Source organism: Manis javanica, chromosome 10 (assembly GCF_040802235.1).
Source record: "Manis javanica isolate MJ-LG chromosome 10, MJ_LKY, whole genome shotgun sequence".
NCBI classification, from domain to species: Eukaryota; Metazoa; Chordata; class Mammalia; order Pholidota; family Manidae; genus Manis; species Manis javanica.
The window spans coordinates 34,313,307-34,326,312 of record NC_133165.1 but is presented as its reverse complement, the minus strand read 5'-3'; the positions used below and the strand labels follow the sequence as shown (position 1 = coordinate 34,326,312).

The window sequence follows — 13,006 nt, the reverse complement described above, 5'->3', positions numbered from 1 at the left end:
CCTGAGGCTGCTCTTGAACATGCTGGCCCTCATGTCAAGATGAGGTTGAAATTTTTTGAAAGCGTTAATTGGAAGTAGATTCGCAGTTTCCTAGCCCATCTTTGCAGGCATGGAGAGACACCCTGAGCTTGGCAGGGCAAGACCCTGCACTGCACCCCAGGCGAGGAAGAAACCTCTGGGAGCCTGGAGGGAATGTCCCCTAGTCCTTGCCTCAGCGGAGGGCCCCAGGCCCCCAGCCTGGCTCCAGACACACATTGCTCCCAAGTGGCAGCCGCCACGTCCTTCCCTTTGAACAAGGTCAAGGTCCTTTCCCACAAGGGGCTGAGGACCTTTGGGCTTTAGTGGTCAGAGTCCACTGACTCATATCAACCACATCGCCACATGCTGTGGCCCGAGACAATCTGTCCTCAAACTGCTGCTTCCCCGGACCATACTCAGCAGCTGCTGATGCCACCTCGGTGTCCAAGGCAGTGCTCGTGGCTCCATATACCAGAGGACACACTTGCCCAGCCCCTCACCTGCCTGCTCCATGGTCAAGCCACGTTCTTCCCATCAGTGAACCTCTGTACCACAGAGCTCTCCACCTAGGATGTTCTATTCCCTGACCCCTTTGCCCTGCATGGCCCAGGCCCTCTTGCGGGTACCCTCAGCGCCAGGGGGCCTCCCTGCAGGCCTGCACCCAAATAACCAGATGACAAAGGGAAGATAGGTGTGTTGTGTCTAGAAACCTGTTTCTTCTGACCTTAGAGAAGAATTCCTTTATTAGGGCATTCTTAGTATAATAAAAATGTCTTAATGCACATTGCAACTAAGAAAGACATGAAGGGGCCCTTAGTTTTCTGTATTACCATATTCTCAGATGATGAATGGGTGCAGAAGGCTGAGACCCAGGTCAAATGGTGAGCAGTGGCCACTTGTGCAGGGAGGGGCACTTTCTGGTTCACACATGGCTTTCCAGAATTCTCTTTTGTTTTTCATCTGGTGTTTACAGCACTGTGTAAATCAGTTATATACAAATCTTTTCAGCTATTCAAAATAAAGGTTAGAATAATTGTTTTTGGAGAGAACTATTTCACTGATTTATTTTGATTTAAGATAAAAAAAATTAAATCAAATCTAGTCTAAAGCATTGAATGAAGAGTTTTGCCTGTTTTAGACAGTGCCATGAAATTTTCTGGGGGGTGCACTAGCCCCTCCTTTTCCTATTAACGGCCTATCCAAATGCCCCACCCTGACTTAGTCATTAAGATTGAGGAACTGATGGCTTATCAAAGGAAGCTGCATCAGAATCCTGTTGTGAGTCTGAAGCCTTAAAACCTAGACTTATTTTTCTGGTCATCTCATGGGCACCAAGCATCAGAAAGGCATACTGGCCAGTGCCTCACCAGGGGCAGTAGCCACAGAGTTCTCCTGGCTCACGATAAAACCCTGTGGTCATCACGTATGGGAGGGGACCCGTGAGACCACCCATGGTAGAGGGATTGCAGCAGCTGTCTTCTCAAGAAGCAAGTGATATCTGCTGGATGAGAACAGCTACATGGAACCACGGAATTCCCCACGGGCGGAGAAGACTTGGAACCCACAGTTCCTGACTGATGCCCAGGGAAAAAACTGGATATTTTATGATTAATCCCAGGAGACCGGGCCATCTTTTTGCTTAGCACAATAATCCATCCGAAGCTGGGGTGGAAGCTTGTTGGCCAAAGTAGTGAAATGTTCCCATATTAGAAAGTCACAGAGCCGACAGTGTTGGGTGACTATCAGTTCTCCGTGATGGAGTGACTAACATCCTATCCAGGAATATGGGTACCTTCCTTTTTTTCTTTTCTTGTAGAGCTGTCCCTTATGAGGCAAAAAGATTAACCACACTAAGGAACTGTGACTATCAAATGAAAAAAAAAAAACCAATGGTTTACTACCTCATCTCTACCTACCTACACACACACACACACACACACACACACACACCTACACACACACCTACACACACACACCTACACACACACACACACACACACCCCTTCATTGTATCTCAAGGTTTTCTTCCCTTAAAAAAAACCTGCTAACTGAAACACAGTAAATACAGGCCTCAAAGCAAACAATCCTACTTGGCCCCCCTCCTTCTGCAGCTGTGTCCTTTGTGTTCCCTGAGCACTGCTATTGCTAAGCCATGTGAGGTCAGCTGATGGATGATACCTGGGACGAAGACAAACGGGAGACGCAAAGAACCGATCCCCAAGGGACTCCTTGCAGCCCTACCTTCAAATAAGTTTGCCATATTCCACCAAAGATGGCCCTGGACCTAACAACCAGCCCCACTTCCCAAGACACTGGAAACTTTGAAAGAAGCCAACGCAACATTTGTAGATGAGCCTTCCAGGAACTCTACTAACAAGTAATCGATCTGAAGTTCTGTCCTTTGAAAACCCTTTTTAAATTTCACCCATATGGTTGGCACAGAGCTCTCTGCTCTCCCTACTTTTCAACAGGTTCCAGCAGCTTCCAAGACAAGGTGCAGGGCACTAGCTGGAAAGGGCATTGAGTTTCCTGGATGCCCAAGGCCATCACCCCAAGGCTCAGATCATCAAAGGAACATACAGAAATGGTTATTTCCATCAAGAGGGAAAAATGATGTAATTGCAGTTTCTCTCCTTACGGTAAAGCTGATCAGAAGTTAGATATACAAGTTGTTAAGAAAAATGGAGACACGGAGGGGCCACAGAGCTGGGCAGAAAGAGGCAGAGAAGAATTCTTCAGTGAGGAGAACAGATTCCTGTGTCAGCAGTCTGCTGTTCCGATGCGCAGGGCCACCCCACTCCTGGGGCGCCCTGTTGCCATGGTAACTAAGTACAGAGCGGTGCCTTACGCACATCCATACCATCTCTGCTATAAGACTAGTTCTTACCGAAGGGCTGCAAAGTCCTTCCACACCTGGGAGGCTAAACCGACCATCAGGCCAGTTGGGCAGCCTGGACTGTTGGTCACTGAGCATCTCTCATCAGTAGCCAGGAACAAACCAACCCAGGTTTAATATTACCTTCCTGCAGCCATCTTGTTCTGCTATGCTGAGCTGCCTCGCCTGGGCCTCAGGGAGCCAACACCAAGGACAGAGCCTCATCTCTCTGGGCCTGAGGGCCTCTTGGAAGGATTCTGCAGTAGCCGTGGTGAGAACAGGGGACCAGAATCCTGGGGGAAGTCCAGGACCAGAGGCTTCACCCCCACTGCCTTTGGAGGAGCAATGCTGACTGCCTTCTCAGAGGCACTGATTTATTTAGTCTGTCAAGTTAAGATTCTGGAGTCTCCTGAAGTCACTCATCCCAATGATTTATCAACACTCATCTGTATAAAATAATTATCTTTTGAATCTAAATGCCACATGCTGAAAAACACAGCTACCTTAATTTTTAGAAACATTCTTGAAAGGACAACACTGATAGTAAAGAAATTTCAAAAAGGAAAACCACTACCCACAATCCTGCCATTGTACAGGAACCTTCTTTGCGTTTTGACAAGAACTTTCTGTCCTTCCTGACCCAGAGAAACAGTTTTGCTTAGCTTCTATTATGATACTAACAAATTTACATTTTCCTAGAATATGAGAAGTATTTTCCAATTTTTCTCCACAGTCACCATAATTATTGTTTCTACTGAGCTTCCCTATTGCTGACTAACTACAGGCACTTTGGGTGACTGATCTGCAGTCCACCTCTGGTCTTGCGGAGATAATAAAGGCAGAGGCTTGCCCACTATCTCTTCACAGAAACCACCGGAAAGTTTTTCAGTGCTCACTTTTATCCAGGGGCTCATTGCCGCCTCCTCCTTCCTTCAATCTGCTGGCTCCCTAAGAGTTTTACATCACTTCATTTTATAAAGTAATTCGATATCTTAAAAATATCATTTACATTCCTCTTAGCAGCCCTGTGTATTTTTCTGAGGTTGGAAATGTGACTATCGTACAAATGTTTTAGCATGGCAGCGATTACCTGCTATACAGTAAAAAGGAAAAAGCCATCCTGCAAGGATTAGTTTGGACACAGAGGTTTCTGACATAGATCATAACCAACCTGGAATTGCAGGAGAGTTCCTGTTTTATTTAGGAGCAAGGGGTTTTGATCTAAAAAACATTCGTCACATTCTGCCAAGTTTAGTCTTGACTCTGACAGGGCAGCAAATCCTCTTGGAGAGTTTAAGGGGAGGCCAACTTTCCATTAGAGCAAGAAGCAAGGCTAATTTTCCATGCAAACATACGCAAAACTTCCAGCATGAACAACTATGTTCATGATTTTCCCTAATGTATTTTGAATGGGAGCCAGCGTGGGCTAAGTTTGCTGGTACCTGCTAATTATACTGGCCAACCCAGAAATGAAGTGAGGAAGTACACTGATCCTGCTTCAGGTGGACACCCACTCTGCTTAGATGTCCAGCCAAGAAAACCAACGGATTGGGTAGAATACAGCCTTCCACCCTGACATTTGGTTAAAATCAAATCAGAACACCTGAAACTCAGAAACACTCAAGCGGGAACTGTCTGGCTACATCTGTGCTGCAGCTGCCCAGCTGCTCTGCTCACTCACAACACACTTTTCCTTGTAAAACCTCAGCAGGCTGGCAGGCTTCGTGCTCCTCGCTTAGCTTGTTTGTATTTTCAATGAATCAATGGGATATGGAGACTAATCAACATGTTTAGAAAAATAAGGAAGAGAAAAAGAGGAATAGCTCAAGACTCTGGCTGCTCCTGAAAGCTGGGTGGGAAGGCTCTGCCCGGGCAGGACCCAGAAGGAACCCAGGAGCCTGGGCATGCAGGTCGGCCTGAGTGGCTGCACCCAGGGGCCATGGCAAGGAGTCCGCATGGCAGAAACTTGGCCCCCAAGACCTTGGGGTTTCAGATGCCAACAGGAAGCAGCCAAGTCCCAGCTTGCATTGCAGGCCCTCTGCCACCTGTTTCGAGGCTGGATCTCCAACTAGATCCCACTCTGCTGAGTGTCACTGGCTCCATATCTAGTCACCCCTGAACTGCTTCCAGGGGCCCCTCTGCCATTTCCTTCACATGATCCCACCTGCTTCCATTTCCTTCATCCCCATCCCTTCTTGCTTGAAGGTGGCCCCAAGGTCTTCCAGATGGATTCAGTTTCTCCCTACATGACCCTGCTGGGAGGTAGATGGGCCTGAGCCTGTTCCCTCCTACTAGGATGGGAGCTCCCTGAGCCCCGACTGTCTCTGACTTGGACCCCAGCCCCAGCCCAGGGCCTTACACCTAGAAGCTGACAGACAGAAGAAGGTAGTGATGAACAAGAAAATGCAGCAAGAGCTCTGTTCTCAGCTGCCACCACTTCCTCCTCCATTAGACACCGGCCCTGAGGAATCCAGTCTGCCAACAGGATATAGTATTTGCAGCTCACTGGATCCAGAAAGCTATAGCCCAGAGGATAGGAAACAGAAGAGGGAGGGAAGCATTTAATGCAAAAGCACAGAAACCAGCTTGTTACCTGAGCTCACACAGCCCTGCTGCACTGGGTCCTGTAGTGACGTCACAGAATGGAGGACTAGACAAGAGAAAGGGGACAATTAAATGAGGAAACAAACTGAGGGTTTAAAGCTTCCTAAAGCACTGAGCACAGCAAAGGGGGCACAGCATGTGGGCCACAGAGGCCCAAGGTGGGCTCCCTTCCTTACGGGGAGGGAGTCCATGCAGGCAGGTAGAAAGCTGGTCAAAAGCGAGGGCTCCCTGTTGGAAGCCATCACCCGCGATATCTGTCACTTCTGTGCCCTTGGCTGATTTTTTGATTCCCTGATTTAGCTACTTGACTTTTACCTATGTTTATGTATAAACAGCATTTTCTTAATTGGTAACTCATTTTTTGCTGCTTGTGAGATTAGCTAGGCACAATCTTCTCTTTCCTAAAAACTGAAGTCAGTCCCATGGCAATAGACTGTGGAGGAAGGGGGGTGGTTCTCTGCCTCCAAGTGCCAGCCAAAAGCTGAGCATGTGGTCAGCAGCCTCCCTTAATGGACTCTCCCTCTGCCCTCCCCACAGTTACTCTGGGTGAGGCTGCCCTTACCTGGCCCTTGCTGCTGACCTTGGACGGGCAGGACGCCCTGGCCCAGCTCGCCGTTCAGCCAGAGCTGCATGCGAATGAAGGGTTCGCGGCCTTTCTGGGTCAGCTTGCTCCATGGCTTTGGCCTGGATAGCATGTCACTGACGCTGCCCTGGGACAGGCCCAGCACCTGGAGTGGCAACCAAAAATAAGACATCAGGCCCAGGGGTTAGCAGGAGGCTACAAAATGCTTTAGTGATGTGCACACAGCTGTGTGGAGGTGTGGTGGAGACAGAGGGCACACAGGGAGCATTTCTGGGGCTGAGCAGAGAACCGCCCTGGTGGACGGCGATGGAGAGGGGCGGGTGGGGGAATAAGCTTCTCAAGGTCACTGGCAGGCTGACACTGTGGTACCAGGAGCCATGGTTAGTCACAGCTCTCTGTTCCCATGGAGAGGCAGGCTGGGACAGGGAGGGGAGGGCTCTTGCCCCAGGGTCTCGACCCTGCCAAGACCATAGGGTTGTCATCCTGACAGCTGGAGGAAGAAGCACTGACACCATCTTGCTCTTGCTCTGGTGGCGCCAGGAAAGGCTGAGGTGCTGGGGCCAAGGACCCCTTTTAGAGGCAGGAGCAGCGGAAGCTGGCAGGATGAGGGAAGCCAGCCTCCTTTGCTGGAGCTGGGCCAGGCTGGCATTTAGAGAGATTTGCTCTCTCTGATCACATCCTGCTCCATGGTATGGACCTAGAGATGAGCTGGTGGCCATGGGAGAGCCAGCTGGGGCGGGGAACTCACTGCAGAAGATCGACAAGTTGCAGTACATGCCCAGTGCTCTTACGCTCACATATGGCCATACATATGTATGGGCACAAACATCCCCCACAGGACACAGATGCAGCCCAGAGATATTTAGGGGCTGCATCCGATCACTCTTTTGAAAAGTTCTCAAGTTCCAGAATAAACTGCGTTCATGGGCCAAACCAGTTCAACGCTATTAAGTCTCTGCTATATTTAAGGCATGAGCACAAATGTCTATTTAAATGTTCTCAAATGATATTTTTACAACACTGAACTAGAAATTTCAAGGGACTTTAAATTCTCATCCTCATTTCTATTCACCCTATCACCTTTTGCAAAATCAGGACAAAGAGATAACAATCAGGTATCGTGAGGATTCATAACACAGGACATTGCAAACACTGAAATGAAGGCTGGACAGTGTGGGGCTGGAGGGGGGTCTCCATGGGAGGCCCCTCAGAGGTCACTGCCGACCCAGCCATGTGCTCCTCAGGGAGTCTGCCTTTCAGGGGAATGGAGCTCTTCTCATCATGCTCAGCAATTCATTACTTAAATCTAAAATGATCCTGGGGTATAATTTTATACGCCTAGTAAATCCCAGTTATCAGTAAGTTCCAGGAACAGAAAGGGTCTGGGAGCTCATTCACTAACCACTGTACTTTCATGAGCCAGGGAAGAATGGGCTTTTGGGATCAGGCCCCAGCCCTGTGCTGCCTCTAGCTGTATATTCCTGGGGAAGTCACGTTGTCAGTCTGTCTAGGTGATGCCCAAGTGCCTTCTATACTATGAGAAGGGTACAGTTATGTCTTGCATGGCTTCTCCTGCCACATGCCTTTGGTTCCCCGCATGCTGGTCATTGTTCTGTATGACCAGGCCAGATCTCTTTTGGTCAGAACAGCCTGCAGAGGTGCCTCTGGGCTGCATCTGGCAGGAAAGCAGGACTCGAATTCAGTCACCTGTCAGCTTGGGGCATGCAGTTAGCTCCCCTGAGCCTCAGTTTCCTTGTCTGTCAAATGGTGACTCTACAACCCCCCTCAGAGTGTAACTGTGAGGTACAAAGGAGGCAGTGGGTGACAGGGCCTGGCCTGGAATCTGGCCCCCAATGGGGGCACAGCAAATGGAACATTCGCTGGCCAGCCTCTGGAATTTGGCAGTGGATGGCCCATTGTGCTTTCTGGATAATTACATGGGTAACAGCCACATCCTCCAAAGAGACACTTATGCTGAGCAGTGAAGAGGCAGGAAAAACCAGGTACCGAATTGAATCCCTTACCTTCTCCCCAAAGATTCTTTGGCAGATACCATTCTTGGCCAGTTTCTCTTTCACCTGCCGGGTGAGCTCAATGGTGTCCACCTCCTGGTACATGTAGATCTCGTACTGCTCAGGGGTCAGCGGTGGGACTGAGGGCTTGGTGGGCTTTGACATGGGCGCGATCGGGGAGGAGGGCAGGGGGCTGTTCTGGGGTGTGTCACTGCGGCTGGCTCCGGTCAGGCTCAGCTCTGAGCTCTGGGAGTACGGTGACTCAGCACTGGGCCACTCTTTCCAGCATTCTGGTGCGGAGGGTGCCTGGAGCTGGCTGCGCTCGGCCCGTGCCTGGCTGCTGCCGCCTCTCTCCTTCGTGCTGCTGGCCTCTTCGGCCTTGGCTCCTTCAGTGGGGCCGGTGGCCTTTCTCTCTGGTGGGCCGGTGCTCCACCAGTGGTCCTTCCACACGCCGCTGCGGCCCAGCTCACCCTTCACGTGCCTCAGGACCCCTTGCGCAGCATCGGCAGCCCCCTGGAGGTCCGTCCCGGGTGTGTCCTGGGATTCCTTTTTGAGGGCATGGGGGGTGGGCAGAGTGGAGGCGCTGGCATCAGGAGCGGAGGGGGGCTTCTTTAGGGATATGGCCAGAGGGGTGTAAGTGGACGCCGAGGACATGGGCGAGGTGGAGAGTAACTTGGGGGTGAGGATGGCAATGTCAGGCTGGGGCAGCGGTGTCTGTTTTAAGGCGGGGTCGAGGGCGGCCTGCTGGGCCTCCATCTCCCGGCGGGCTTGCTGCAGGATGGAGCGGATGGCGTCGTCCGAGTTCCCGCTGCTGGATGTGGAGGAAGGCTGGACTGGCTCAGCTGCATGGAGCAAACACAGATGTGAAACAGTGGCAGGCCTGCCCCGGGCTGGAAACATGCTTCTCCTAACTTGATTACAACCTGACCTACCCCAAAATATGGGTTATCAGGGAGAGCCACACTACTTTCCTTTTTCAACACTCCCCCTGTCAGTGGAACATTCATGTGATGTCTGTATGAGATAAAGCAGTTAACACTCCAGTTTGGGACCTATGGCCCCATTACACAGCAGCTCATGGGTATAATGGGGACTGTGACTGCTCAGGGGTGTGCCATCCTGGATTGCTTTACCCTGATGATTTTTAAACAGTATTCTCATGTGCTATGTTCCAAAATTCTAGTGGTTCTGGCAAACCTTAGGAACATAATTTCTGTGCACAGTTGTGGTGTGGGACCAGCCCCAGGAATGCGTGGCCATGTTTCGGTTCACTCGCTTTCCTTCTGGGTGGGAACGTGGGGGGCAGTGGGCAGACCGTGGCGAGGAGCTCAGAATGATGACCCTGCTCAGTCTCAGGATTTCTTCCTGGAAACTCAGGGTGGGCAGCGGACTCAGGCAAGGGCTCTTCATGGGGGCTCACACCAGAATCCCCACCAGGCTTATGGAAATGCACATGCCCAGGTCCCACCCTGGACCATATGAGCAGCAGATGTGCAGCTGGACCAGCATCTGCATTTTTCATCAGCTCCTGGGGGACTGTGGAATGAGGGTCTGGCTGAGAAGCACAGGGCTGAAAGCACCCCCCAGGTGGTGCCCGCTCTGCAACATGTCTTGTGTCTTGGGGAAGGAAGTCCTAGGAACTGGCTCTTCATCTACTCGAGTGATGCCAAAAAAAGCCTCGAACAACAGTGACATTTAAGGCCTCTTGAGGACCTGACTTTACTGGTTAACACAAGACCCTCTTTTCTCCAACTCACATGCCCCTCCCAGTGTCCTGGGGCACAGGTGAGCAGCAGAGTTCACCCTGAAGTAGGCTTTTCCCTTCTCAGTTGGGGGGAATCTCCATCTCTGTTGGGGTGCCCTGCCAAGCTTTCTGGTTGTTCAGTCACCCAGAGAAGGGGCTGGCTTAAACATCAATCTGGCCTTGAGAGCAAGAAACACACCCAAGCGAAAGAGCCATCTGCTGTCAGGCTGAGATCCCACGGGGACAGGGTCCTACTGCTCTGGGGTCTCTGGAAGGAGGAAGATGGCTGTGGAGGAGTGGTGCTGGGACAAGAGTTGAAAGACCAGGGTTTCCATCCAGCGTCTACCCTTCAGTGAGTTTGGGCACATTATTCTAACTGAGAGCCTGAGTTTGATAATCAGGGATAATAGAATAACACAGTCTCTCTTTTGGGGTTGTTGTGCAGACTGCTTTTGAACAGGACAAGGTAGGTAAAAACACCCAGTCCAGGCCTGGTTCCCAGAAGGGAGCACCAGGCTCACCCACTGAGTAAGCTGCGTGGGAGTACGGTGGCCTCAGGAGAACACCAGTGACCAGGAGAATGACTGGCGGCCCGTCCTCGCTGCCCGCAGCCAGGCCTGACAGAGCCCTGGGACCAGGCCCACGGGGAAGGGGCCCTGCAGCAGAGGCCTCACGGGTATGTGTGCCTACACGTGGAACACAAGGAACTCAGGCGCTCAAGTTCCCTTTCCAGCCACAGGTCTGAGCTGAATCTTCAGGGTGTGCCCTTAATCAAAGCTAAGCCATGGAAAAGCTGGAACATGGGAGTCCTCTCTTCTTAGGGCAGCTCTCAGGGAGTGCCGTGGGCCAATTCTTGGGCAGACTGACTGCAGAGGGGGACAGCCATCCATGAACACTTCCTGTGCCTCCTGCACGACAGTCGTCCCACAGAGCAGCTGTTAAAGAGTTTAGTTTTCACCCATCATTTTTCAGTGTTTGGTCAAATATGTATGTAAATAACAAAAGGTTGTGCTATGTTTCAAAACAGAAATTTGGTAGAACTATTTACTAAGGTAAGTTAAGGGGATTCTAGGCCAAGGGTACATTTTTGAGCCAGTGCTAAGGAATGAAATGGTAAAAAGAATGGTAGCTCTTAGCAAAATATATCACGTAGATCTGCTCCTCTCTACACTCCCCTAAATGCTTGAAAATGTACATTCTATTGTTTAAAAAGAGGTTCATTGCTCCTGGCCAGAACGCTCATGACAGTCCGAAGTATGGAAGACAGTGGTCAAAGGAGGTGTATCCGTACCAGTTTTCTGCACTTGGAGCTCCCTTTTGGCTTGTTCCAGGATGGACTTGATTGCTTCATCGGACCCGGTCTCTGAGGCTCGGATCCGGGTGGTGATGTTACCTGCAGGGAGAAGCCACACCAATGACATCAGATCCACTCCTGCAACGACAGGTCAGCCCTGCACGAAGATGGCATTTTGATAATAGCTCCCCGGCTGAGGCCAGGGACGGTAAGGAGGCAGGCGGGGCTTCCCATTTACCTGTACCTGCTGTGCGTGGAACTTTATGGCAGGTACCATGACCCCGTGCAGGAAGGGCATCCTGCTCAATCTACCTGGTGCTAAAAGTCATTTGGCCAGTGGGACAAGCTCCCACATTTACCCAAGCAGGACATCACCCATGGGGTGAGCAAATTATTTAATCCAGTAGAAAAAAAGATGAAAGATTGAAAGGCGATGCTTTTTGTGAGTCATTTAAAAGCAACTCTGACAACTGCTTTGGCTTGGGACTAACGTTCAAGGTTATACACGTTTATTTAAGTCTGGTATCCCCAAAAAGGAAAAATAAAGGGGGCTGAAGGGTTGAGGTTGACTAACTACCAGTCATTTGGATCTACAAGGTGGAAGAGGCTGAAGGCTTAACTGATAATTTTCAAATCTATTATCACGTTGTCTTTTTACAATTTAATGAACAAGGAGAAAAGCCTACAGAAATCCCTAAAAGACAAGAATTCAGTTCTTTGGCCAGAAGGTGATGCTGTGCACAGCAGCTGCATGTACAGCTGCCCTGAAGCCACTATGGCCTGGGGGACTGGCCCCTGTTCCTTCTGGAAGCTGTCTATGTGGTTTAATTTTTCACTACCTTACTGAAAATGAACTGCCACACCCAAACCATTTGAGAACAAGCAGACCACTGGGACAAAGCCCCACTAAAGATGCAACTCCGAGGAGTACAGTGGGGGTTGGCTCGCCAGGGCCCCGTAAGAGAACCGATCACATTAGCAATTGTCCACTCTGTAGCACCTTAACATGTTTCACAGTTAACAGGAAGTACAAGGAAGCAGCAGTATCTCATTTGGCTCAGTCACCTGATTTTTCTCAGAGCAACAATGGCTATTCTTTCTCCTGCTTCTGAGAAACCCGGGAAGGCGTAATTTGACTCTGCAGGGCTTGGGGTGGACCTGGGGCTTGATTCTTAGTGGGCCTGCCTCTCTCCTTCTGCACTCGGTAGGGTGCAGGCGGCTCAGGAGGGAGGGGTGGGTGTCCTCGAACCCTTGCTTTGTTTTATACTTACTAGCTCTGTTTTTCCATCAGGTTCCAGGCCAGAATCACACTGCACAGTTTTAACCCAAAAACACAGCTAAGGACATGCGGCTTCCTAGGTTACTAACTGCAAAGAAAAACACCTGCCTGCAACATACCTTCAGACCCATTTCTTCGTTTCGGTACTTCCTGAAATAGTCTGTTCAGGCTCTGGCCTGGATTCTCTGTTGAAAAACAAGTGTGGTAAGAACAAAACAATCAGGGGGATGGTGGTGTTGACGATATGGGCTGCGTGACATGAAATCTGAGCCGCTTGTCACTACAGAAAGGGCTCAGGGCTTCCTGTGCACCTTGGGAGTTAACTAGAAACTTCAGAGAGGCCCTTCCCTGGCTGGCCGGCCCACAGAGGCCATGGCTCTGCTACAAAAGGAGATCAGATGGACCGAAGGAGCGGCCCTATGGTACAAGTGCCACGAGGGTCAAACGGAGGGAGCCCGGCCGCCAAGTGAATCGCCCACCAGCCCCCGAACAAAGCTCACATTAATCATCCAAAGACAGTCAATTCCAGCTAACATCGCCACTGCCACGCCAAGAGTTTGGTGCAAACTGACACTGTTCGAAATGTCTCCCTTCTCC

The 13,006-nt window shown here is 50.5% G+C and overlaps 1 protein-coding gene across 14 annotated transcripts in view; it reads right to left on the bottom strand.

Moving 5' to 3' along the window:
* Positions 1–13,006, bottom strand: part of CUX1 (cut like homeobox 1) — a 370,873-nt gene that overhangs the window by 53,498 nt on the left and 304,369 nt on the right. For 7 of the 14 annotated variants that reach the window (XM_073215149.1, XM_073215150.1, XM_036998749.2 and 4 more), the window contains exons 16-20: positions 12,529–12,594; positions 11,128–11,229; positions 8,105–8,934; positions 6,060–6,225; positions 5,487–5,543 (exon numbers count right to left, since the gene is read on the bottom strand). The exons of 3 other annotated variants lie outside the window; for them this stretch is intronic. In XM_073215149.1, coding sequence (XP_073071250.1) covers positions 5,487–5,543; positions 6,060–6,225; positions 8,105–8,934; positions 11,128–11,229; positions 12,529–12,594 — 1,221 coding nt within the window. The remainder of the gene's footprint in view (positions 1–5,486; positions 5,544–6,059; positions 6,226–8,104; positions 8,935–11,127; positions 11,230–12,528; positions 12,595–13,006) is intronic. 4 more of the 14 variants (XM_036998750.2, XM_073215152.1, XM_073215148.1 and 1 more) reach the window with 2 other exon arrangements.